This window comes from Alexandromys fortis, unplaced genomic scaffold, assembly GCF_014885135.2.
Source record: "Alexandromys fortis isolate MF-2015 unplaced genomic scaffold, M_Fortis_MF-2015_v1.1 scaffold_54, whole genome shotgun sequence".
Classification (NCBI taxonomy): domain Eukaryota; kingdom Metazoa; phylum Chordata; class Mammalia; order Rodentia; family Cricetidae; genus Alexandromys; species Alexandromys fortis.
In genome coordinates, this window is record NW_026067958.1 from 4,514,508 (window position 1) to 4,539,862 (window position 25,355).

At 46.1% G+C, this 25,355-nt stretch overlaps 1 protein-coding gene across 17 annotated transcripts in view; it reads left to right on the top strand.

Moving 5' to 3' along the window:
* Kiaa1217 (KIAA1217 ortholog) overlaps positions 1-25,355 on the top strand; it is a 479,642-nt gene that overhangs the window by 437,679 nt on the left and 16,608 nt on the right. For 15 of the 17 annotated variants that reach the window (XM_050152641.1, XM_050152630.1, XM_050152627.1 and 12 more), the window contains 6 exons: positions 505-554; positions 6,893-7,059; positions 17,902-18,077; positions 19,637-19,767; positions 20,301-20,448; positions 23,325-23,784. In XM_050152641.1, coding sequence (XP_050008598.1) covers positions 505-554; positions 6,893-7,059; positions 17,902-18,077; positions 19,637-19,767; positions 20,301-20,448; positions 23,325-23,784 — 1,132 coding nt within the window. The remainder of the gene's footprint in view (positions 1-504; positions 555-6,892; positions 7,060-17,901; positions 18,078-19,636; positions 19,768-20,300; positions 20,449-23,324; positions 23,785-25,355) is intronic. The other 2 variants (XM_050152628.1, XM_050152643.1) reach the window with 1 other exon arrangement.

The window sequence follows — 25,355 nt, forward strand, 5'->3', positions numbered from 1 at the left end:
AAAAGCAGCCAGCTGTGCAGCGCAAAACATAATTCAGCTCGCTTCTCCTTAACCACTACAGCCATTCATTCACTGAAGTTTGTTCCTCTGTGATCATTTTAGGGCTGACATGTTTACATCTTTATAAATCACAGTGTGGGGGTTGTTATTTTGGTTTTGTTTTTCTTCCGGTAATTCTTGGACAAAGGTGATACTTTGGCCCAAGAAGGGTCAGAGGGCTTCCCAGTGCATGTGGCTTTATGGACCACTTGCCTCGCAGTGCCTGTTCCTACCATCCACGTGTGTCCACATCCACCACCATCTGAAAACCACTGTGTGCCCAGCTGCATCCGCCTGTGTCAGCACACACCTGGGAAGCCTTTTCCATCTCGGGCAGCATGGAGCCGGTGTCAAACACTTTCATTGCTTAATCCATCACCGCTAATTCTTAGGAATAGAAGGGTCGGGGAAAGACGATGGGACTTTGAAAACTGTAGAGTTGACTCTCTTTTTTCTTTTGTTCAGTGAGAAAATGATGAAAGCCACAGCCAGCAGGAACCAAACAGATGGTGCAGGTGAGTGTTCCCAGGAGCTCTGGAGGGCCGTGAGTTTCAGTCAGCTCTGGATGGCTTCACATGTACTCAGTGTTTCCCCAAGTCAGTTGCTATGATGCAGAAGTGTCCAAGAGAACTCCATTGCTACTACAGCTTCCTGCGGTGCAGAAATTACTGCCTTCATTGCTCATTCACTCGGTCACTCGTATGCCCTTACCTCTGTTCCAGGCACTGGTGTGCAGAGTGGATATGTAATGTAAAACATGGTGCTGCCTGCCTACAACTTCAAATCCACAGAAAATATATGTGGGTTGAGTATCAAGAATTAGGGATAAAGCTACACAAAAGGCTTGCCTGGATTGAAAGTGTCCCCTGGAAAGGCAATAGTGGAGTACAAAGGGGACCTAGAACTTAGGGAAGGGAAAGGGGAGAGGATCCTTCCAGGTCAAGGTAACTCAGCAGTCCCCTAAGTGCAGAGTGAAGCCATTGGTAGATCCCACTGAGGATGGATGTTAGCATGGGTGGAGTAGGGGAATGGGCAAGTCTGAAGTAACCACTTACACAAGTCTAGATAGGAAAAGGGAATGAGCGGGATTCCCGACTTTCCTTTCAAACGCTAGCATTCCCCTGAAGGAGGACTCACTCTGTCGCCAGCATAACTTTCTGATGTCACCACCTCTGTTTGGTGACAGCCTGATCCTGCAGTCCCGGGCAGGCCTCCCTGAGGAAGCTGCTGTCTTCCTGCCTGCTGCGTTAGAAACAGATCACTGCAGGAGCACGCTCACATGCCGAGGCTCTACGGAAATGAACCCCTAATTTGAGGAAACCATATCTTCTGGTCTCATGCAGCATAGGAATGTGAATAGGATTAGGGCTGTAGGTTAACATTGCTGCCCCTGGCTCCTCTCAGGTGGAGCAGAGCCTAGCACTCAGTTCTGAGGGAGGTTTCTTCCGCGTTCAACTTAGAAATCAGTTAGTGACCTGGGCTGAACCCAGACAGTTATTTCATGGAAATCACTAAACTTGACTTCAGAACACTTGCCAATTGGCTCTGGGGATATTTATTCACTCATTTTCTTATTTGTTATGAACCTCAGAGAATAGAATGAAACTACTAACACTAAAGCCTTCGGTGCCTCTGAAACCCATTCTGGAAATGGTGAGCGTCCTGAACATCATTCTGCTCAATGTGTACATGCTGGCTTGTAGGCTTCGATGCCTCTCAACTTATGTAGAATAATAATAATAAGGGAATATTGAGGGAGTGCTTCCTGTGTGTCTGGCATTAACCCATTAATGTGTATCCCCGTGGACTAGGTATCATTTGTGTTTTCTTGTTCCACATAAGGAAGTGGAACACACATCCACACACATGTGACACACAGTCCACATACCTCCTATTCGATCTTATCCTTTCATGTTATGATGCACAAGTCCCTTGAAAGACACACAGATTGTTTGCTTTCTTCAGTCTGAGGTTTTTGTAAATGTCTCTATTGGGCAAGGCAGAAGAAATGAGTGTAGTTTCTTTGGCCATGTTTCCAAGCGTGATTAGTTATTGTGGGGGACAGATGGTCATGGTGGTCACGTGTTATTGATTAGTAACTGTGGGGGACAGACGGTCATAGTGGTCACATGTTATTGATTAGTAACTGTGGGGAACAAACGGTCATAGTGGTCATGTGTTATATGCAAAGCATCGGCAATGCCATTGGCAATGCGAATGATTTTCCCTCCTGTGTCTCTGCCCAGTTTGGTCTTTCTCTTTCTAATATATGTACCAAGGCTACATACTGCCCACAGGGCTTTAGTTGCCATAGCAGCCAGTACAGTGCCCAAAATGGATTAATTCTTCCATACTCCTAGGAAGTCAACTATAAGCAGTGTTTTCCCTGTGTATGGACAAATGACAGACTGATATAGAAGGCGAGGAACTCACTTGATCAAAGGTCAACACAAATGAAGTCCAGACTTCCTGGTTACACTAGAAATGTACTGTAGACACATGTAATGTACTGTAGACACAAAGGAGCAGAAGGCCCTTCTGAGGCGTACCATGTGTATTACGTTGTTTGTTGTCTCAGTTAGCACACTTAACCTGTGAGGGAGGTGTTGCCATCTGTATCTTGCAGAGAGAAGCAGACTCACACATCAGCTGCTCTGAGTCCCCCAGCTGGTGGCAGTCTTTCTAAAACTGCTCCAGTGTTAGTTCTGTCACAGTGAGGCACACTAAGTTCACATCACGTGTACACTTGTTAAAACCTAACTAACCAAGGGCCAGTGAGATGTCTCCGGGCTAAAGGCCTTTGTGCAAGCCTGGTGACCTCAATCCCCACGTCCCATAGAGAGGTAGGGGAGAATAGACTCCAGAGTAGTACCCTGACCTGCAACTACATGCTGTGTCATGTACATCATTCCCCCCCACACACACAATGATGATGACGGTGATGATGGTGGTGATGGTGGTGATGGCGATGGCAATGATGATGGTGATGATGACGACGACGATGATGATGATGATGGTGATGTTGACGATGATGATGGTGATGACGACGACGATGATGATGGTGATGATGATGATGACTATGACGATGATGACGATGATGGTGATGGCGATGGTGATGATGGTAGTGGTGATGATGACTATGATGGTGATGATGACGATAGTGATGATAGTGATGGTGGTGGTGATGATGATGATGATGATGATGATGATGATGATGATGATTTTAAGATGTAAACTAACCAAGACCAATTACCCCTAGGAATAAGGTTCTGGGGACAAACTGTATGTTGTGTCTTCTTACTAGACTTGGCAAGAAACTGAACATGACTACCCATCTGTGGGTGTGGCATACCAACTCCAGGTCTTGTGATTCCAGCATGAGTGGGGATTACTTGGAGTCCCCAGTACTAGATCCTCTCCATCCTGAGTCTGCATTTCGGGGCTTTGCTGTAGATCCTTGCTAGCTATTGGGTCAATCCCAGAGCTCCATACTTGCTGAGACTCTATACAGAGGTAGAGAAAATGGTCCTTTCTCCCATTCAGCCAAGGCCAATAGGGTTCACTCTTGGTCAGACATTGGGATAAGCAGTTACAACTGTTGACTTCCTTAGCCCACAGGGTAGCACCAATACCCATTAAACCAAGTACTGAGAGTTGCTTGCTCAAGCTTATACATGGAAAAATGGAGAGTGAGAACAGCTTCCAGGTTCTGGCCTAAATATTGAAGTGGATAATAGTGACCTTGACAAAAATCAAATAGACACAGAAAGCAGTTTGTGGGGAGGTGAGAGGAGATAATGAATTGAATCTGTTTGTAGGAAAGACTGGGGGTAACTTGAAGCCACTGGTATGTGACTCTGAAGAAAACTGTAGGCTGAGGGGGGCAGTGAGCTGAACAGGTGGTGGAAGAGGATGGACTTGCCCCTCAAAACATGGCCAGAGAGAAGAGCAAACCTAGCACAGCAGGCGCCCAGGTCTCAAAGGTTAATGGAGGGAGGATTTAGAGAAGAGACTGAAGAAGATGGAGCAGCAGAGAGGGAAGAAGGCAAGGAAGAGACATCTCAATGTGACAACAAAGGAAAGAAGTGACTGACAGACAACAAAGACCAGTGATGCGCTAGATGAAGTCATGGTCCCTGGAGAGGAGCCATTGCTGGCCACTTTATGAGCAGCCATTTCAGGGAATTGCTGGGACCAAAAACCACATGCAGTAGAACTAGCTGTTATTGAAAAAGATGTATTCTTAGATAATATGCATTCCATAAAGAAGCTGGTTTTTGAAAATGTTTTTGAAGCCTGATATAAGCATTCAGCTATAACAAAAACATGCAGGCTGGAGCCTGTTCTCTTTACAAGTTGGCTCTGTGGGTAAAGGTGCTTGTTGTGCAAACCTAGCAACTCAAGTGTGACCCCAGAAGCCACTGACAGTTGGAAGGTGAGAATCGAGATGTGCACGCACACACACACACACACACACACACACACACACTAAATAAATAAATAAATAAATAAATAAATAAATAAATAAATAAATAAGAAAGATTGGTGAGATAAACTGGTACCCCAGCATGCGCTAGGATCACATGGTATGCAGAAGGATTGGGCCTTCATTTGGCTGAGGAGCTGGCAGGACAGGTTGGTTTTCACAGTGTCATTTTTACTGAAGTGGAACCAGGGTGGTTCCATTTACTCTGCAGATAGCGTATGGTGTGATATCGGGGGTTCTCATGCCCGTACACATTTATCTTTGCCTACACACAAGGCACAGGCTGTCTGAGTCAAAAGCGACAACTTGGAACTGGTAGTTGTTCCCTGTCAGAATACCTGACCTTGGAAGACACTGAGTTAATTATGACACACGGCTGGAGCAGGAGATGTCACTGGATGTTCTCTTCCTTTGTCCTCACAGTGGAAAACAGTCTTTTCAACAGCTGCACAGATGGCAGATACTGGCTTCTCTGAGGGTGACGATGATCTGTGTGTGAGAGATACATGTAAAAGTTTCTCAAGACCTGCCCGGTGATAGTGTGAATGACCACTGAGGTTCATAAGAATAGCCCAAACACTTGTGTGTGTATAGGTGTGTATGTGTCTGTGTGTGTACAGTCTATGTGTGTATCTGTGTGTGTGAGTATGTGTGTCTATGTATGTGTGATACAGATTCAGCATTTACTCTGGGGGCCTGTTCCCTAAGAATAGCCAGAAGTGCTGTGTGTGTACATGAGTATGTCTGTTTGTCTATGTGTGTGTGTGTCTGTGTACATGTGTATATGTATCTATGTGTGTTTCTGCGTTTATGTGTCTGTATGTGAGTGTGTATGTGTGTGTGTGTGTGTGTGATACACATTCAGCATTTACTCTGGGGGCCTGTTCCCTAAGAATAGCCAGAAGTGCTGTGTGTGTACATGAGTATGTCTGTTTGTCTATGTGTGTGTGTGTCTGTGTACATGTGTATATGTATCTATGTGTGTTTCTGCGTTTATGTGTCTGTATGTGAGTGTGTATGTGTGTGTGTGTGTGTGTGATACACATTCAGCATTTACTCTGGGGGCCTGTTCCATAGTTTTGCATTCTCTTTAAAACGCCAAACCGTCTAGCAAAGATCCTTTAAACCTGCTGACCCTCCCCAATGGGCTTGCAAAATGTATGAGTCGTACATAAATTGAACCAAAGATGAAGAATAAGTGGCAGCTAGGGAATAAGTGAGGAACTGTGCCCAGGCCCTCAGAGTACTCCACCACTGAGCTGTGCTCCCAGCCCCGGCCCCGGCCCAGGCAATCAGAGTACTCCACCACTGAGCAGTGCTCCCAGCCCCGGCCCCGGCCCAGGCATTCAGAGTACTCCACCACTGAGCTGTGCTCCCAGCCCCGGCCCCGGCCCAGGCATTCAGAGTACTCCACCACTGAGCTGTGCTCCCAGCCCCGGCCCCGGCCCAGGCATTCAGAGTACTCCACCACTGAGCTGTGCTCCTAGCCCCGGCCCAGGCCCTCAGAGTACTCCACCACTAAGCTGTGCTCCTAGCTCCAGCCTAGATGACTCTTTCCATTGCCTTTGGTTTTAATTTCTTTCCTAAAGAATTTTAAAGGAAAATCGTGTTTTCTGACAAAGGGTGATAATGCACAGAAATCTTACTAAAACCAAAGAGGTTTTAGAAGCCTGTGAGGACTCAGCCAAGTTTACCTTGTGCTGATTACTTTCCAGTCTCTATCTCCAGCATGTCCTGTGTCCACCTACCAGCAGGAGATGGTCACTCAGCATGCTCTATGAAGACCCAGAAATTAAATCCTCTTTTACTCTGTAAAGATATATATATATATATATATATATATATATATATATATATTACAGATTTTAAAAATCTAAAACTTAGTGATAAGATTATTAGAATACCAGCAGCCAGAAATGTTGTTGTCCTAAATACTTTTCAACTTTTGTCTATGAAACTCTGTGCATTTAGAGAAAAAGAAAAGGGAAAGTGGAGGAATCACAGCGTAAGGGGATAAAGAGGGAGGAGAGAAGGGGAGGGAGGGAGGGAGGGAGGGAGGGAGGGAGGGAGGGAGGGAGGGGGAATAGATGGGTACAGAGGGGCTGGCAGCAGCCGAGATACTTAGCCTCCTTGACGTGGCTTCATGCTGTAAACCTGCTCTGCCATCCCACGACAGCGAAGCTTCTAGAACATGTTGGTTCCACACTGAAAGTCTTAGAATTCTGTGATCTATTGTTTTCCTGGTGTTTTTCTTAATTAATTTTTTAGTCCTCTGTGTGAAGATAGGCCTCACAGCTCAGGTGCTGTCTGCATTCTAAGGCCTTTGCTGGTTTTTGATTTTGTTGTTTTTTTTTTCCCCCCTCACAGGAACAGTCCATGTTTCAGCTGGGAAGAGTCTGGGCACTTTGGAGGCCCCACTGCCTCCCAGCCAAGCCCTGCCTGCTGGTACCTCATCCATCCACATGAGTCTGCTTGACATGAGGCGGAACGTGGTTGAACTCAGACTCCAGCTCCAGCAGATGAGGCAGCTCCAGGTACCTCTCACAGATGTGTCTCTCTGTCTGTCCCTCTGTCTTAGTGGCTTGGGATATGACTTTCTGCCCCCACCCCCATAGCCCCAGCTCTGCTGCGACTTCCCAGGGCCCCTTTACCTACTCTCTCTAGGAGCTAATTGAAGGTCCCACACATATGATCATAATGACACAGCTCCCTTGTTTACCCGTAAGCCTGGTCTAGAACCTTCCACTATAGCTATAGCCAGTGCATGACAGCTTCCTTTGGCAGTAAGTGCTTTACATGAGAAAAAGAACCTTCCAGCACTTGCTGTTTTAGGAGAGAGCGAGAGGAGAGCTGCCCCATGGGCATGCTACCAGTCAAGGCTGCCAGTTCTCAGCGTGGTGGAAGCCCGTCCCTGCTCCTCAAGAAATATGAGCTCAGCATAGACTCCTCCTCATCTTTACCACTGTGAGTTTAGCACAGAAGATGAATTAGTAAGGATGAGGAAAGCTCCAGAGGGTGACTTGTTGAGCACAGAGCATCTGCGTTTTGTTTGGGTGCTGTGTTCCAGGTCTCCAGTGTTCTTCTCATCCCTGAGCTATAGGCAATCAAAGTGACGGCAAAAATAACCCTTCACATCCCAGAGCTCAGTCAGCAAGCACTGACAAAGTAAGCTATTCCAGCTCCTGCCTCGAGTCCTAAGGAGTTGGGAGGCACAACACTGCCTGAGGTCACCTGTTTGCCTCCAGGGCAGCCTCGCCCTCCCTGTCTCTGGCAAGGACTTGGACGTGGAGGACTAAGTTCTAGCTTGGGCTTTATGGAGACATCTCTTTGACCTCCTTTAAGAAGCTCACAATCCAAATATTATTGGAGTTGAACACACCCAGTAGCTGGGCAGTCACATGGGCGGGCCTCCTCTACAGCTAGTGGAAACAATTCCCAAGTGGTGAGGTTCAGGGAAGAAAGGACTTTGAACTGCAGCTCTTCTGCACCCCAGTGACATAAACCCGACATGTTCCACCACCTAATTAAAGCTAAGAGTGTGCGTTCCCACCAGTGTCTAGCAGTGGAAAAGGGGAGTGGCAGCTAGAACCAGGCTGCGAGTCATACCCAAGTCTCTAATCCCAGCACTGGGAGGCTGAGGCAGTAAGATTATGAGTTCGAGGCCAGCCTATACTGCAAAATGAGATCCTGTCTCAAAATCACCTCTTCTAGTTTTAATTAAAATTAAAATGTAAAATAAGGGCAGCTGGTTTGGAAGACCTGAGGTTCCGGAGTACATGGTGAGGGTTGACAAAACACAGCAAATTGCTTAGTGCTCAGACAGCCACCATCCGCTCACTTTCTCTCTGTCCTAGACACCTGGAACATTTTCTGTATATTTATTTAAATCCCCCCTGAGTCGTGGCATCTGTGAAAGTCCATCTTGGATGAACTTCTCTTTGCCTTGCAAATTTATTTTCATTTTATGTGCATGTGGGGAGGGGCAGACCTGGGTATGTGGTGTGTGCATGTGAATATGTAGGCGTGTGCCCATGCACCTGTGCCCTTCACTTCATTGCTTTGAGACAAGGTCTCTCACTGAACCAGGAGGACAGCCTGTCCCTGTCCTCCAAGCTGAGGTCACAGGCCTGGGCAGCCATGCTTGGTTTTGATATGAGTGCCAGAGATTCCAGCTTCGTCCTCATGCTTGTACAGAAAGTATTCTCATGCATTGAGCCATCCCTCCACAAAGAAAGGAAAGGGGGGAGGGGTCAGAAATGTGGGGGAGGGGAGGATGAGAATAAGAATGATTTGATTCCGCCAGGAAGGAAGTGCTTCTGTGGGTGGTTGGAATGACAACTAGAATGTTTTCAGTCCTCAGTGTCCTAACAATTAAGTGACAAAGGAAGCAAGGAGAAACAAAGGACTCAGCCCCTTTAGAAAGCAATTGCCGTTCAATTCCAGCCATCCCTAACCCTGTGAACTTAGACTCCCTGTTCTGAATGTCTTCAGTACTCCCAGAAAATCTGCAAATACAAGTCTGATATAAAACACTTCCATTTTCAAGTGTTAGAGAGTAATTAAGACTCAATTGTTTAGTGTTCCCAAGGCCAAAGGGCAGGACAGGTCTGTAGGTCAGACACACCTGTCACCTCCCTGTTTCTTTCCCAGTCTGTCTGGAGTCTGCTCCTTTAGGCAGAGACTTCCTGTGTCCTGTCACTTGCCCCCAAATAACCACAAGTGACTTAATATTAATTTTAAATGCTTAGCCGATAGCTTAGGCTTATCTCCAGTCAGCTCTTACAACTTAAATTAACCCATTTCTATTAATCTATGTGCTACCCCACCTGTGAACTTCCCATGTTGCTTCTTCTGCATCTGGCTTGAGACTCCTCAGACTCTGCCCTTCTTCCCACATTCTCTCTGCCCCGCAAATCCTGACCAGCTATCAGCCAATCAGCTTTTTATTAACAATGAGAGCAACACGTTTTCACAGTGTACAGAAGGGTTATCCCACAGCATGCCCCTCCTCACACTGCAGCTGCGTTTTAGCACCTTTGCTGTTTGGAAACTGTGTTCCTCATTGGACACCCCTGTAAGCCCCCTGCTGTGGTGCCCTCTCCCCCCAAACTGAATCTATCATTTCTAGAGTAGGCACTAACTGTTCTCCACAGTGAGCAGCTCTTGGTTTGGGGACATGGGTGGCATTGCTTTATCATGAGCACAAACAATCATCTTAGCTATTTCCTAAGCATTTGAGATGCAGTTGTTACTGTGGGTGTTAATATTAAAACCTTGGGTACATGGCATTGTTTGGTTCTGGGAGGGTTGGAAGAGATCTCCTACCACCTACCGCCCCGTCAACCCTCGAAACTGTCAGCACAGTGTAAAACTGTTGATTTCTTAACAGGGAAGTTCTTGACCAAGGCTTTAGCAATACTATCCTAGCCCTTTGGGTTTCTTTATCCCTGGAGAACTGTTCCACTTCATTGGTTCTGTCTGGGAGCAAATGGACACAAGCAATGTGCTGTTGGGCACAGAAGTGTTAGCAGTTTCCAGAGCGGACACAAGGGGGAAGATACGTGCTTTGTTTCGTAATTTGGCAGCCTTCACAGCCTCATCTCCACCAAATCTTTGTATTCTCTGTGTCCCAGGCTTCCCTCCTCCAGGAACTTCTGTCTTTTCAGCCAAGGGAGTGTGTTTAACACAAGAACAATTGAGAGCCATAAGCTGTGGCAGCCCCGATTCTCCTTCAGCACCTGCATTACCCTACACTTAATATGAGTGCAGCCCCAGTGTGGTTATGAGTCCAGTACAGAGCTATCATTAGGGACATGCAGAACCCGCTAGAAAAGCCTCAAAAGAACAAAAATGGAATTAGAAATTCCAATGTTCTTTGAGCTGTGTTATAAAGTAGTGCAACTGAATGAACTCTTTTGTGTGTGGCAGCCTGCTCCAGTAATTAGATAATGAAATCATTGGAAAGTCTTAGACTGTAGCAGATTCTCACTCGTGAGCACTTCATTTCCAGAAGTGATAGATTCTTCTCAGGAAGAAAATATGAAGCAGACACCAGGGTGATCAAATGGGAGAAAATGATGCCAGTGAGGCCATTGAGACAACCAGCTCCCTCTGCATATGATGTGTTGGCTTCCAACGTCATACGAGCTGGACAAGACATGTGCCAACCCATACTGCCCACTAGAGTCACCTCCGGTCCTTCACGAAAGTGCATTTATTGAGTCACCCTGCCAGAGTCTGACTTCATTGGTATGGGCTGGCAGGTAGGCTAATGGTTCTAGACTATTCCAGGGATAGAATTACTGCTTTCAGTTTATTACAACCGATCAGTCCAGTGAGAGACCTCGTAGACATGCTGGGATCAGTCGCTTCTCACAGAGGCTGAGCGGATGCTGAGGAGTACCACTCTGTAAGCCCAGAAGGAGATGGTTGGTACCTTAACCCCTCCAGCCATGCTCATCAGCTGCACCTCCTCGGATCATCAGATCTGCTAGGCCACAGCTGATGGCATGTTTACACTGCTGTGTTCTCCCTCCCAAGTAACCACTGGGTCCACAAAGATGGCAACAAATATTCTCTTCTACAGAGGATGCTCTTTGTTCATTACTTTTCCTGATATAATTTATAGATGAGCTTTTTTCTAATGGCTGATAATTCCTTTCCTGCAGAATGTCCCAGTGCGTAGATTTCCTTTTTCTTTCCACAAGAATTCCAGACCCACAGAGGTGACTGCGTTCCTGCCCTTCTCTGAGTTGAGGAGAGAAATGTATTCCTGGAAGAAAACAAGTTCTGTGATGACCACAGTCAGGACTTCACTGAAATCAAAAGAATGGATACATTCCATGGTTCCAAGTCACACATCACTATTTTTTCTTACCCACCCGTCTCTTTATCCTGCTTTCTGATAAGTTAAAAAAAAAATCGTGTTCTTCTGAGCTTAGTGTTACATGTTTAAGGTTTCTGGGAATCTGTGGGTTTTCCTCTGGTGAGGGAGGATCAACAACACTAAAGAAGAGACTGCTGTTCACAGAGCCCTAGGATCTGGCCTGACATAAGTCAACAGTTATCTTAATGTATCTCTTGTGCTAGAGTTTTTTTTATTTTCTGATGTCCAGAATTATAGTCAGGATAATGTGTATCCCAGAGGAAAGTACACCAACATTTGGCCCTTGTAGGACAGACTGTTTCTCCACCCAGGCAGAAATGACACATGGAACCGATACAGAAGTTGACAGTTAAGTTACTAAACAATTTACCAAGGTCCAGTCAGATCTACAGACAAGAGACTATCTAAGAGGCTGAGATGACATCCAGATACCATGTGTTCGTGACTAGGCATTGCTGGTTTTATGAAGGTGGTTAGGAGTCATTCTGGTGTCTGGTTTTTAGTCCCAGACCTCCAAGTTTGTGGCATACCCACTCACCGGGAGATTGCAGCATCTGGTGCTTTCTGTCAGCTGACCATGTTGTCAAAGCTGGCTTCACCTACCTTGTCACGGATAAGCTTAGGAGGTACAAGGCTATCTTGAGGTAGTTAAGTTTAAGCGGTTTCCTACATTATTCATGAAGTTGACATGGATAACTCACTTGGCCCAATTAAAGATTTAGTGGCCAAGAACATTCTAAGTGTGCTTATAAAACCATCAAAGGCATTTTTAATAAGTTGTGTTTTCAGCTAAGAGGGAGTAGTTGCAGCCCCACTCACCATCCCATTGCTGACATCTAGAGAACTGGAAACTTGTTGAACATGACTTGTAGACACTGGACAACAGAGATCTTGGGCCTGGGTTGTTTAGAAGGATGGAGACAAGGCACATGAATCCCATAGCTGACCCTTGCATCTGCCTGGAAGCAATTTTCTTCAGATGTAATGCAGAAACTCCAGCAGTCTTGGGATAATCTTGCTCGGCTAAGGAGATAAAAATCAAGGTTCAGAAAGCTGAAACAGCTTGCATTTATGAAATGGACTGCCAAATAGGAGAAATCTCTGTATAGAAAGGACTATGTTAATCTGTGGGCCAGCTATTAGGTAATAAAGCAAGTATGTGTAGAATGACCAGACCTCTGGACCAACTAAAGACTAGATAAACCAGCAAGCTAAAATCTCCCTAGAGACCACCGAGGCCTAGAGCCCTTCAAGTTTTCACAAGAAAAAAATGAAGAGGCCATATTGAATACCTCAGAATTAAGTACAGACTAGAAAAAAGCTGTATCCCAGTCATTGAACCAAAGTAGCCCTAGCATAAAGATCACCCTAGATTCTCCCTACAAAAGATTACAAATAACTTTCTCAGTAACAAAATGAGCCGCACACAACTGGCCTGTCAGAGAATACCCAAAATCTGTAAGGAAAACAATAAAAACTAATACTCCATGCCTAACACCCAACCAATAGCTACTCGACAGTGAATGGTGGTTAAAAAATATGATCTATGAAAACTCAGCCAATAGAAGCAACCAGAAGTGATGAAGATCGCTTACATCAGTAACAAACTTCAAAAGGCTACTCAAGTTACTCTCACAGATTTAGAAGAAAACATGAACCAATGCTTTAAGCGCTTAAAGATAGAGCTTTGGGTAGTTTAAAAAAAAAGACACACAGTATCTAGATAGACTTAAATGATGAAGCACTGGACAAAGAAAGCAATAGAAAACAGCAATAGAAACCATCCAAGAGTAAAGAAGAAATTACACTAAAATTTAGTGACCCATGGAGCAGTATTCAAGGGTCAATGTGGGAAGAAAGAGTGGGGGCAAATTTTCCAAACTTGATGAAGGTCATAAATCCACAGACTAAAGACCTAGTAAACACCCAGTCTGGTCATAAGAGAGAAAAGCACAACAAAGGATTCTGTAAATAGCTTGCTAGAAAACACGGGTCAATAGAAAAGACAGGCAGAATGGGGAGAAGCATTTCATACATGGAAACATAAATCAGGATTAATAGACACTTCTAATCAGAAATAAGAACAGACAGGAAATAGTTTAAGGGCATCTCAAAGGCCCAAAAGGGGGGAAAAATCTAAAGGGAAGGAAATTTAGTGCCCAGCTCCTCTTATGAAGTCAGTGTTACCCTGTCCTAGTTGTGATAAACACTGTCTAAAAGCAACAACTGCAAGAGGAGAAGGCTTACATGTCCCAGTCCCAGCCCATCATGAAGGGAAAGCAAGGCAGCAACTGAAGCAGAGGCAGTGGAGGGGTGCTGCTTATTGGCTTGCTCTCCATGGCTTGCTCAGCCTGCTTTCTTGTACAAATCAATGACCACCAGCCCAGTAGTGACATTGCTCACAGTGGGCTGGGACCTCCCACATCAATCATTAAGCAAGAGAAAGTCCCAAAGACATGCCCACAGGCCAACCTAATGGAGGCAGCTCTTCCATTGAATTCCACTCTTCCCAGATGACTCTAGCTTGTGTCAAGCTCACAAAAACTAACCAGCACATGCCCTAGAAGCAGTAGGAAAGTGACAGGCCAGTGGCCCTTGCAAAGACAAAGGTATCAAACCCTCAACAAAATAGTAGCAATGAATTTCAGTAATGAATTAAAAAATAATTACCTCAAGTATACCAGAGTTCTTTAGCATAGAAATAGAAATTGTCATGTTCGACCCTATCAACAGAATAAAAAAATGCATAACCTCTCAGTAAATACAAGACAAGCATGTTGGAACTCACTGTCAGTGACACCAACACTCAGGAGTCTCTAGAGAGAAAGAACCTTCCTCAGCCCATAGGAAACGGTATTGCTAGTGAACTGTCACACATGATCCCAGGAAAACGCAAGAACCAAGTAGACGGAAATCACCTTTCCCTTCTGTTTAGCACTGAATATTACCAAGCAGAGCAAGGCTGGCAAAGGAAATGCAGGTATATGACAGCGGAACACAAAGTGTACTTGTCTCTCGTCACATGATACAGTTGCACGTGAAAGGGAGTGACAAGAGTGCCTTTCGAACTAAGTGACTTGAACAAGATCACCAGAATCAAGTCAAGCTATAAAACATTTAGTACATCCATACAAGGGAATGTCACTTTGGCCGTAAAGAGAACAGACGGCTGAAATAACATTGCTGCAACCTCAGCAGCTCTGGGCTGGGCTGGGGTGTGACTCAGGGGTAGATCAGTTGCCTAGCACATGGAAGGCCCTGAGTTCCACATCTCAGCACTGGGGCTGGGAGATCTGGATGAAAGAAGCCAGTTACAATGGACAACGTGTGATACCATTTGCATGATGTTCTAGGACAGGGGAGCTATTCGGTGATAGTAGAAGTGTGGGTGGTTGTCTCCAGCTAGAGGATTGTGAAGGGGACTTTTAGAGTGACCCCAAAATGTCTCTCTCTTCAGTGGTGTTTCCTGGTGGACGTATGTGTGAACTTGAGGTGTGAGCGTACATTTCTTACTGTTTGAATACTGTCCCTTCTCAGAACTGATGCTCCTTCATAACTGAAGGGAAAACCTACAAACCTTACCATGCTGTCCGGCACAGAGAAAGACTAAGAACACCTCTGTGGATCAAAAGCTTGCCCTCTGCTTTTTTTTTTTTTTTTTTCACTCTGCTGGGATGAACCAGGGCATTTTTGTGGCCAGGAGGTAATGACAGCAACGGGGCAAGATAGACGAGGAGAGAGGAGGGAAGTAGACTAAGAAACTAGCTAGTTGGGCGTTCCTCCCTTCAGGAACTGCCCCCCCCCCCAGCGTCATAATAAGTTCCATGTCTGTACTCTCCCCTGAATCCCAGGGAGCCTCCTGCTGCAAGGAGCCTCCCAGAGCCCAGCACTGAGGAACAGCCGATCCTCCTCTGCTCTGGTGGCGCAGGAGCTCACTGGCGCGTTATGTGGAATTATCTTCCTCCAGGATGTCCATGGCTGTGTCAGAAATGCTGTATGTGCCAGAAAGTAGGCGTAGAATAAGACTCATGTCTAGATAGAAGAGCAATTGGAGAGAAGGGATAAAATGACCTGCTTCTAACCCTGATTGGGCCTATAACTGACAAATGATCCTGAACAAGTCACATGACCTTTGGGAAGGCCCTCCCAGCAATAATTCCTATTTTGATAGCTATTTTAATGTCTGCTGCTAATGAGAGTATGGTATTACTTGAGCTTTTTTCTTCTGGTGTGGCCAGGAAGGTAATGGCAGAGGGCTGGGCCCTAGCTCATGAAACAGTGATTCTGTCTCTTCTTTCATGAGCCCCTTTCTTAGACCATGACACTGTCCTTGGGGGCAAAACATAGGCACTCAGGTAGTCAAAAAATTCCCAATGCTCAGTTTGCATCCCAGTTAAATTAGCTGCTTCTCTCACAAGCCTTCAGGCATTCATAACCTTGACAACTCTTTAATAGTGTACGTCTTTGTGTCTTACATGGCCATCTCCACTCACTGTGTCTCCCCCTCCCAGGCAGAGCTCTGCAGAGCTCGCGCCATAGCCCTAAATTTTGAGCCAAGTTTTTCATAGAAGGCCATGTTACTGTTTATGTTTTGTTGACCTATACAGTGTTGACCACAGTGTCTGTAGCACAGGCTGAGCCCAAGGCTCACCTGAGCTGTCGGGGTCACTCCCTAACTCAACCACTTAGAGAACATTCTGGGTTTTCCACTGCTCTCTGTTAGTTATCAAGATGGCTGCTTAAGTTCATTTGTTCAAAAGATGATATCAGATCCTCTTTCTAGAGCAGAAATTAACAAGGAGGTGGGAAGACCATTTCAAGAGGTAAAGATATGTAGGTACAAGGTCACTGTGGCAGAAAGGACCTTGGTGAGTCAGAAAGACCAGAGGATGTTGGTGTGAGCACCTGAGAAGAGACACTCGGGAAGGGCTGTCTCAAGAAAGGACGGGCCAGAGCGATACACAGCAAAGGAGGCTCATGACTGCTGTGCACTGACAGATTTCAGAAGTCCACAGAAAAGACATTAGCAAAGCTGTGTGAGCATGGCTGGGTCACAGAGGTCACCATGAGTGACCTACTTTTACTGGCTTCCTCCCAGATACAACCACAGGCTCCACCCCCAGGTTCCTGCTCTCTGATAACAATAGCTGGTGTGTACTCAGAGTTAGGTTTGTACCAGAGTCTTCCCTAACCATGTTTTTAAATTGTCTGACTAAATCCTCACAATCAGGCAAAGGCACTGCCCTGTTACCACACTTCCTTATTAACAGTCCTGGGAACTTGTAGCATCCATGGCCATCTTTAGCCAGTAAGCGCCACACAGAATCTTGCACTGACGTTGGGACCCAGTGGTGCCTTATACCTGTGACCCAGCTTATTCTTTACTTGGGTAATGGAGACCACAGTGAGGCTCTGAACAAATGGTACCATGGTCAAACTGTCCTTCCCTTCAGTGTGAAGATACAATGGGGCCGATGACAACAGCATCCCCACCCTGTGAGGTGATAGCTTGTAGTGGAGAAGGGTCCAGAAAACAATTCAAATAACTGAAGGACTCTCTGGTGTTTCCGGGGGACGTAGGGATAACGTAGTGAATATAATGGAATCGCGGCTGCTGAGGCTGAGGGAAGGTGCTCACTTCCCAGACGTATGAAAGACTCATTGCTGTGCCCCAAGGATGCAAGTGTTGACAAGTGTCTTATGACACCTGACTGCAAACATGCATGCTGTCTGCTCCATGAGATGAAAAACCAGTGAGCTCTGAAAATTGTATGCGAATTATGGGCTTAGGTTCACATGCGGTCTTTGTCAAATCCAGTGAAATTAGTGAATTTCCAAGAGCCTTGGTCTCCTCTGGACTCATTATCACTGTCACCATCAATACTGAGAGCCACATGGTAAGGAGCTATGACTCCATGGTATTGAGACACGGAGCCAAACAAACCAGAGAGTACAGATTCACTTTTAAAACACATTCTGAAAAATTCCTGTCAAGCCAGTGGTTGTTGAGTATACACAAGAGTCTCACGTAATCCTGCCAAGGCAAGCAAATCCAAAATCATCAGAGAAAAGTAAAACAGAGGGCAAGAAAGTCTGGGTGGCTGCCCTGGTCTCTAGGGGGCTAAGGATTGGGGTTGATTGATCTACTTGGCTCTTCTCTATAAAACCATGTCCATCAGAGTTTGCACCGTGTGTGTGTGTGTGTGTGTGTGTGTGTGTGTGTGTGTGTGTAACAGTAGTGGAAGAGTAGAAAAGATTCTACCTTTTTGATAGACACAAATTGAAGTTCAGCTGTCAGTTGCCTGCTGGAGCTCAGCCGTTCCTCGAGGAAGCGATACTGTAGCCAGGCCTTGCTTTCTTGTCTTTCTTACCAAAATAAAGATTCAGCTGTAGTTTTTCTCTAAGCCTGTTTCTGAAGACTGCAAGGCATTCAGGCCTCACGATGGCAGACAGGCGAAGCCAATGGAAGCTGATTTCTTTTGTCCCGCAGCTGCAAAACCAGGAGATTCTGAGGGCAATGATGAAGAAGGCTGAGCTGGAAATCAGTAGCAAAGTGAAGGAGACAATGCAGAGACTGGAGGACCCGGTGCAACGCCAGCGCACCCTGGTGGAGCAGGAGAGACAGAAGTACCTCCATGAAGAGGAGAGGATTGTCAAGAAGCTATGGTGAGTGCTGGCCACCTGGGAAGAAAAACTGTTTACAGGGTGCTCTTCTTAGTTGGTACTGTCCTCCTCTTTATCTCTGTGTACATCAGAGATCTGCTGGCCCTGGTATCTGTGGCTCCAAGTGTCCCTCTGTTAAGGCCTGGGAAACTCTACTGTCCCCATGGCAACATGTCTCTTGACCAGGAAAGTGTGGGACATCTGTAGAGAAGGGGTTGGGATTGGCAGGAAAACTGGGGACAAGGTGATTATGACATCTCATGCTTGAATCGTTCCATTCCTATTTGCACGGCACCTTCTATAGACCATACTCCTGCTCTGGAGACTTGCTGCATGTCTGTCTGGGCTGTGCATAACAAGATCATGGGAACCCACAGTAAAACAAGAGAAGCAACTCTAGGGACGTGTCCTCTGATGGACTTCTCGTAAGAGTCAGAAGAGGTCAGATTGGTTGTGTGTGACTTCATCCTTAATAAGTGTATACTCTGAGCTCTGGACTGCCTCCTGCAGCTACCCTAGCTCCCTCCACTTTACCTAGAGGAAAGGAGTCCTATCACCTCCTCAGTGACCCTCCTCTGCCTGCTCCACTAGGGAAGGCACTGGGAGGCACAGTCGCTAATCACTTGCTGCCACCTAGTGGTCATGTGTTTCTCAGCACGCTAGCTTCACTAATCTTTTAAAAAAAAAAACAGCTTTTTCTCAAATTTGCAGGCAAACTGAAAGGATGCAAACACATGGGGAAGTGAGTAAAGATGCCTGGACAGATTGTTTTTGTTGTTTCAAGTGGAAGAAACACACACACACACCGAAAATCAGATCTTATGTGAGTGCTTAGCCGTAAGAAGAGAGGCAGTCATTATTGGTGGGACTATCAGATACACTAGAGGTTATCTATTAGGGAATTTTGAGGTTGGTTTTGCTTTCGCCAAAGGACATTAGACAATGTCGAGGGACATTCACGTGTGTCACAAATGACTGGAATTTGGGGTCGTTTGCTATTAGCACTCAATGGGTAGAGGCCAGGAACACAGTGTAACATCATTCGGTGCACAAGACAGTCCTGCACTGAAAGAAATTATCTGGTCCAAAATGTCAGATACCAAAGCTGAGAAGCCCGATTGTCTGATTTCCTTCTGTTGGAGTAACTGGCTCATGCCGCCCCTGCACACTGCCCGCTTCCATTTCTAGTCTATTACCACTTTCTTCCCTTTGTTTTTCTCTCCCTCCCCTCCTGATCACCAAGTGTACTCATTGCTCCCTTGGCTGGCATGAGCACCCTTGAAAATTAAGAATATCTTCTGCAAGCCACATGCCACTCCCCTCACCACACACATCACTGGCCAACCTGGGCCTCAAGTGACAGGCAGAGGAGAACCTTCCTGAAGCTGCCTTACACCTCTATGCAAGGTTCCAAAACAAAGTACCATCTACTGCACTCCCTCCACCTCCATGGAAACCCAAGGTGGAGCTGGGACATGGAAGGGCGTGCCCTGCTCCTTCACCTGCCCTTCCTGAGACCCTCTGTGCTCAGTTCCTCTGCTATCTGACCCCCTCCCCCACAGCGAACTGGAGGACTTCGTTGAGGACTTGAAGAAGGACTCTTCATCCACTGGCCGCGTGGTGACGCTGAAAGATGTGGAGGATGGAGCGTTCCTCCTGCGCCAAGTGGGGGAAGCTGTGGCCACCCTCAAAGGTGAGGCTTCTGCAGGAAGGGAAGTTGGAATCATGTTTCCTGGGATGTGTAAGAATCTTCAAATATGAACCTGTCATCCCAGCTATTCAAGAGGTTGAGGCAGGAGGATACCTTGAACATAATTGAGACCAGTACAGGGAAATAGTAAAACCTTGTTTCAAATAAATATTTAATAAATAATCTTTCAGACAGTGAAAGATTGAGTTGGGACTTCTTAGAGGACCCTCAGAGAGGGAGCTGAAGATGGAAACTGAGTGATACAATTAAAAATGTCTGTTCACTTTTACTGCACCTGACAGACATACCAATTCTTGAAAATGACCCTAACTTTCAGTTGACTGTATCCATAATATACAGGGAATGGATCTAGAGGGGTTGTGACCTTGTCTGAGGTCACCATCTGTGCTCTTAGCCACTGTCTCCCGACATGTGTAGGCAAGGTACTTCTCTGGGCTACCCTAGGTCCCAGGCGTGGGATGGGTATGGTTATTCTGCCTTCCTATCCCATAACACACTGCTGGTTTGGCCTGTAGGAGAATTTCCAACTTTGCAAAATAAGATGCGTGCCGTCCTGCGCATAGAAGTGGAGGCCGTGAGGTTCTTGAAGGAAGAACCGCACAAGCTGGACAGCCTCCTGAAGCGAGTGAGAAGCATGACGGATGTCCTGACGATGTTGCGGAGGTGACTGTCGGGGCCCTACTGGGGTGGGTGAGGAGGAGGGCTCTAGGGTCCTGCCCTTCTCCAGGGGCCTACTTCTGGTAGCATCGTGACTCATCACCTCTTATTCATGGCACCCTGCTCACAATCTCAACATCTGTTACAACATGGCTTGGGGGCATGATTCCTTCAGTGCGGACCTTTGCACTGGACCCATCATAGGCTTTTCCATTGTTAGCCATGTGTTGGACTTGATTCCCACTACTATGAAATTAATGAATTTAGAAATAAAAGGTAAGTAGTTTTAAAAATTAAATGTAACAATTTGTAGGTAAAGAACAAATTAAAATACTCTATTAGCCTCCTTCGCCTTGGGGGTGTAGTAGACTTCAGTTAGAAAAACCGAGCCAAGTGTTTATCTACTGAAAGAGTATCTGGGAATCTGATACCCAAGGGAATCAGGTCCACCAAGGAAAGACGTGCATGCTTGAGTGGACCTGCTTGGCAAAGATCACTAATGTGAAGAAAGATCCAGAGGAATCACTGCCTGATCCGCAACTTTTAATGAAAAAGTTCTAGAATCATCAAACCCATTGAAACCGTGCTTACGGAGGCAGGGGTGTAGCTCAGTGGTAGAACACTTGCCTAGGATGTGTTCAGCCATAAACACCACCACACACAAACAAATAAACAAAGAAAAAAATAATTCCCAGGTGGAAGTAATGTCAGAAATTTGTAAAAATTTTCTTCCCTGACTATAATCACTCTATCAGCTTTAGAAGAAAATTATATTGGGTATGCAGTTAACTTTAGGATGGATAACTAGTCGTAAGAAGCAGATTCGATTTTTCTAAAAATAACAGACCTCAACAAGATAACTCTCCAAAGCAGGAATAGTCAACTTCAGAAATGCCAGATGCGAAAGGAATTCTAAGTCCACATAGACTGTCCAGGAAGAAGCTGTACTGTTACTCCTTCTCGTAATGTCATTCATTTCCTCTTACCAAGTGGACTCTCTCCTCCACTTAACTGAATAAGATCAGTTAAATTATGTCTTCAGTAAGCTGTTACCCAATGTGACAGCCATGAAGTCTAAACTAAGCCAACCCCATTAAATGAAAACCGTGGGCTGGCAGGAAGCAGTGTCCTTCTCTCTTCTCTTTGGAAACCAGTTAAAGGTGTTCTTATACCCAGCACCGGGTGACTAAGCTGAGTATTTGTCTTAGCACCAGAGAATACAGGTCTTGAAGAAGATGGGATCATGTGCTTTGAATATTCAGTGACTTGGAGACTTAAGAAGCCTATAAAAAGCAAAAGACACACAGATGTGCATAGCAGAAGAAAGTGATAGAATGCAGTGTCTTTTGTTCAAATCAGAGAAAAGAGAAAGCATTCTAGTAAGAAGAGAGTGCCAGACAAATTAAAACGTGGGGTCCCTTGTGTACTTGATACGTTTCTTGATACATGCCTTTACAGTATTAACCCAAACACACACACTCCTCATAGAAGGCACTATCTCTGTTTATTTTTCAAGACGGGGTTTCTCTGTGTAGCCCTGCCTGTCCTGGAACTCACTCTGTAGACCAGATTGACCTCAAACCCAGAGATCCACCTGCCTCTGCCCCCTGAGTGCTGGGATTAAAGTCATGAGCCATCCCTCTTGGCTATAAGAAGGCACTGTCTTTACTGCCAAGTCATGAGCCATCCCTCTTGGCTATAAGAAGGCACTGTCTTTACTGCCATGCTAACGTTCTACAGAAGTACCTGAGACTCAAAGTGGCAATGTCCCTGACATTCTAAAACATGTGAGAACTGACGTTCAAACACACGTGTGTGCTTCCAAAGATCCTTGTCTTTTCAACTGCAGCCAATGTGAAAATAGACATAGAACTTTGAATGACTCCCAGAGAACCAGGGAAGGTGGCACACACTCATAATCCCAGCCTTCAGGAGGATCACAAGTTCAAGGTCAGCCTAAGCTACACATAGACTTTGTCTCAGAACCCAAGCACATGGATATAAATGAGTTGTAGAACATTTGCACAGCATGTTCAGGAAGATGGGGAACAAAACATACCTCGGTTCACAGTCACAGTAGGCCTTGAATTTGAAAGGCTTGATTGAGTCCAAATATAGGGAAAGACAGCAATAAGGTAAGACACAGGCTAACATGGCTCACAGTCCAAGAATTTGAAGGCTTCTAGGAGCTTCTGACTGAGAATTGAGTGTATTTGAGGGCTTCACAGGCCAAAATCAGGTGGAAGAGTGAATATTGATAAATGTGTGCTCACTTTCACTTGTCACCACCAAACAGTGAGGGGCCAGTCTCAGTCTGGTATAGTATTACCATAAAGGGAAAAGACTATCTCCTGGGGCTGATAGCAGGGCTCAATGGGTAAGGGCACTTGCCACAAAGCCTGAGGACCTGTGTTCAAATCCTTAGAACCCCAGTAGTACCAGGTGCCGTAGCATGAATACACCTGTGACCAGATGGGAGGCAGAGACGGGTAAGTCTTCAAAAGCTCACAGGCTATGCTGGCATTGATGACCACACTGGCATCAACAGCAGCAATGAAATCCAGCCTCGGACAAGGGGGAAAGTAAGGACTGAGACTCCACAGGTTATCCTCTGCTCTCTGTGTGAAGATGGCTCATGTGTGTCTGAATTCACACACAAACACACGCACATCAATGAGAACACACATACACACACACACGAAACCATCTTTTGAAGAAAGAACTGCAAAAGCCCATATGGCTTTGGAACATTGCTAAGATAACCTTCACCGTTGAGTTCTTTAATATTTTCACCTAAACTGGCATGGCATTCAAATATACCACAGAGAGAACACAGAGGGACACCGGTCACCATTTACACTGCTGTACTTGGTCTCTCCTAGGCATGTCACTGATGGGCTCCTGAAAGGCACAGATGCAGCCCAAGCTGCACAGTATGTTGCCATGGAGAAGGCCACAGCTGCAGAGGTCCTGAAGCATCAGGAGGAGACAGTCCATGTGCCTGGGCAGTCCGTCCACAGCAGCATCGGAGGCCCCGGCGATGTGAAGTCAGAAGTGGTGCCTGTGTCCACCATGACGGTTCACCATGTACAGAGCTCCCCTGTGGTCATGCAGCCCTCCCAACACTCCTCAGCCTTGCTGAATGTGGCCCAGAACTTGCCTGGAGGGACTGGCTCCCATACAGCCAGTTCCACAGCGATCACACAGGAAGCAACCTCTGCACCACAGTCAGCTCCAGCCCCCCAGTCCCCTCAAACCCCAATGAATGGTTCCTCCATGCAGAGCTTGTTCATTGAAGAAATCCACAGTGTGAGTGCCAAGAACAGGGCGGTGTCCATTGAGGTAGAGTCCGATTTCCATTTCTCACACCCATGTCCTCCCTGCAGGCAGAGGGTTTATATTCTGACTGCTGTATATTTAAATACCAATGTATGGATATGTATTATATACATATATGAGTAGGACTGCATTCATATGAATATAAAAAGGATCAAAGATATAGGTGACTAAAGATAGCTTTTTTTTAGATATTTAGGGGTTTTGTTGTTGTTGCTTGTTTTTAGATTTTTCTGGGAACAGAACACAGGAGTAGGGTTGAGAGAAGGTCGTCGGGTGTAAGGATGCCCCCTAACCTGGAGTAAGATGGGTCAGGGATATGTTGGTAAATGTGAGCAGGGAGCTCTCATGGGGAAAGACCGGCTAGGAAGCATCCGCCAGCTCCCACAGGAGCTGATCTGGGATCTGGTATGTCCACTTGATGGGGCTGAGTACAAGCTTCTAGGGAAATGAGGCCTGTGCGAGTTCTGAGCCAGTATACACAGAGCCTCCATGCTAATGGAGCTTTGGAGAGGGCTCACCTCCCTTCGTGAAGCCACTAGAATCTGAGTAAGCAAAAAAGGCACTGTCTTAGCTTGCTTTCTGCTCGTGTGATAAACACCATGACCAAAAGAGATTTGTTTAGGGAAGGGTTTATTTGACTTACATATCCTGGGTCACTATCCACTGAGGGAAGCCAAGGAAGGAACTCAAAGCAAAAGCCCAAAGCAGGAACTGAAGCAGACACTGTGGAGGAACACGGCTTACTGGCTTGTTCCCCGTGGTTTGCTCAATCTGCTTTCTTATATACCCCAGCCCCCCAGTGGGCTGAGCCTCTCCATGTCAATCATTCGTCAAGCAAGTGTCTGCAGACTTGCCTACAGGCCATCTTATGGAGCATGGAGACGCTTTCTCAACTGAGGGTCCTCTTTCCAGATAACTCACGCTTGTGTCAGGCTGACAGAAAACTAACCAGGACAAGATGTGGAGGAAGGCATTCTGGGCTAGAGCGTTCCTGGAAAAGAAGGAAGGCGGGGAGTAAAACCAGTTTAGCTGGTTGTATGTTGACTGGGAGAACCTGGAAGCCAGTGCAAGTTCCCTGGGAGTGCGATGTAGAGGTACTGGAGAACATGGAAGGTCTGACAGTAGTGAGTTTTCTATCTCCAGGAAATCCAGGGACAATACAGAGTCAACTGATAAGATGGGTCTGGAATGGCAGGAGCCGAATGGGAAGTTTTCATAGTCTAAGGATGGAAACGGAGCAGTGGCCATGGCAGGCAGCACCTGTGCTGTGGTAGTGGAAAGGCTAAAGCAGGAAGGCTGGGAGTTCGAGGGCAGCCTGGGTTACACAGGAAGATGCTGGGAGCAGGACAACAAAACTGAGCATCTGCTGCTTCCTGGGTTCCCATCACTGGGAAAATAAAGGACATACAAAAAAAGCATATTATTTTAAATACATTTTGCTTCCCCAGCCCTCACTTTCCCCTAATCCCAGAGCCTTTCCCCAGCTCTGTCCCCAGCAACCTGGTCATACCCACCCTCGCCTGTCTTACATGTCACCAGCTGATAACTCCAGGTATGCTGGGATGACCTCTTAA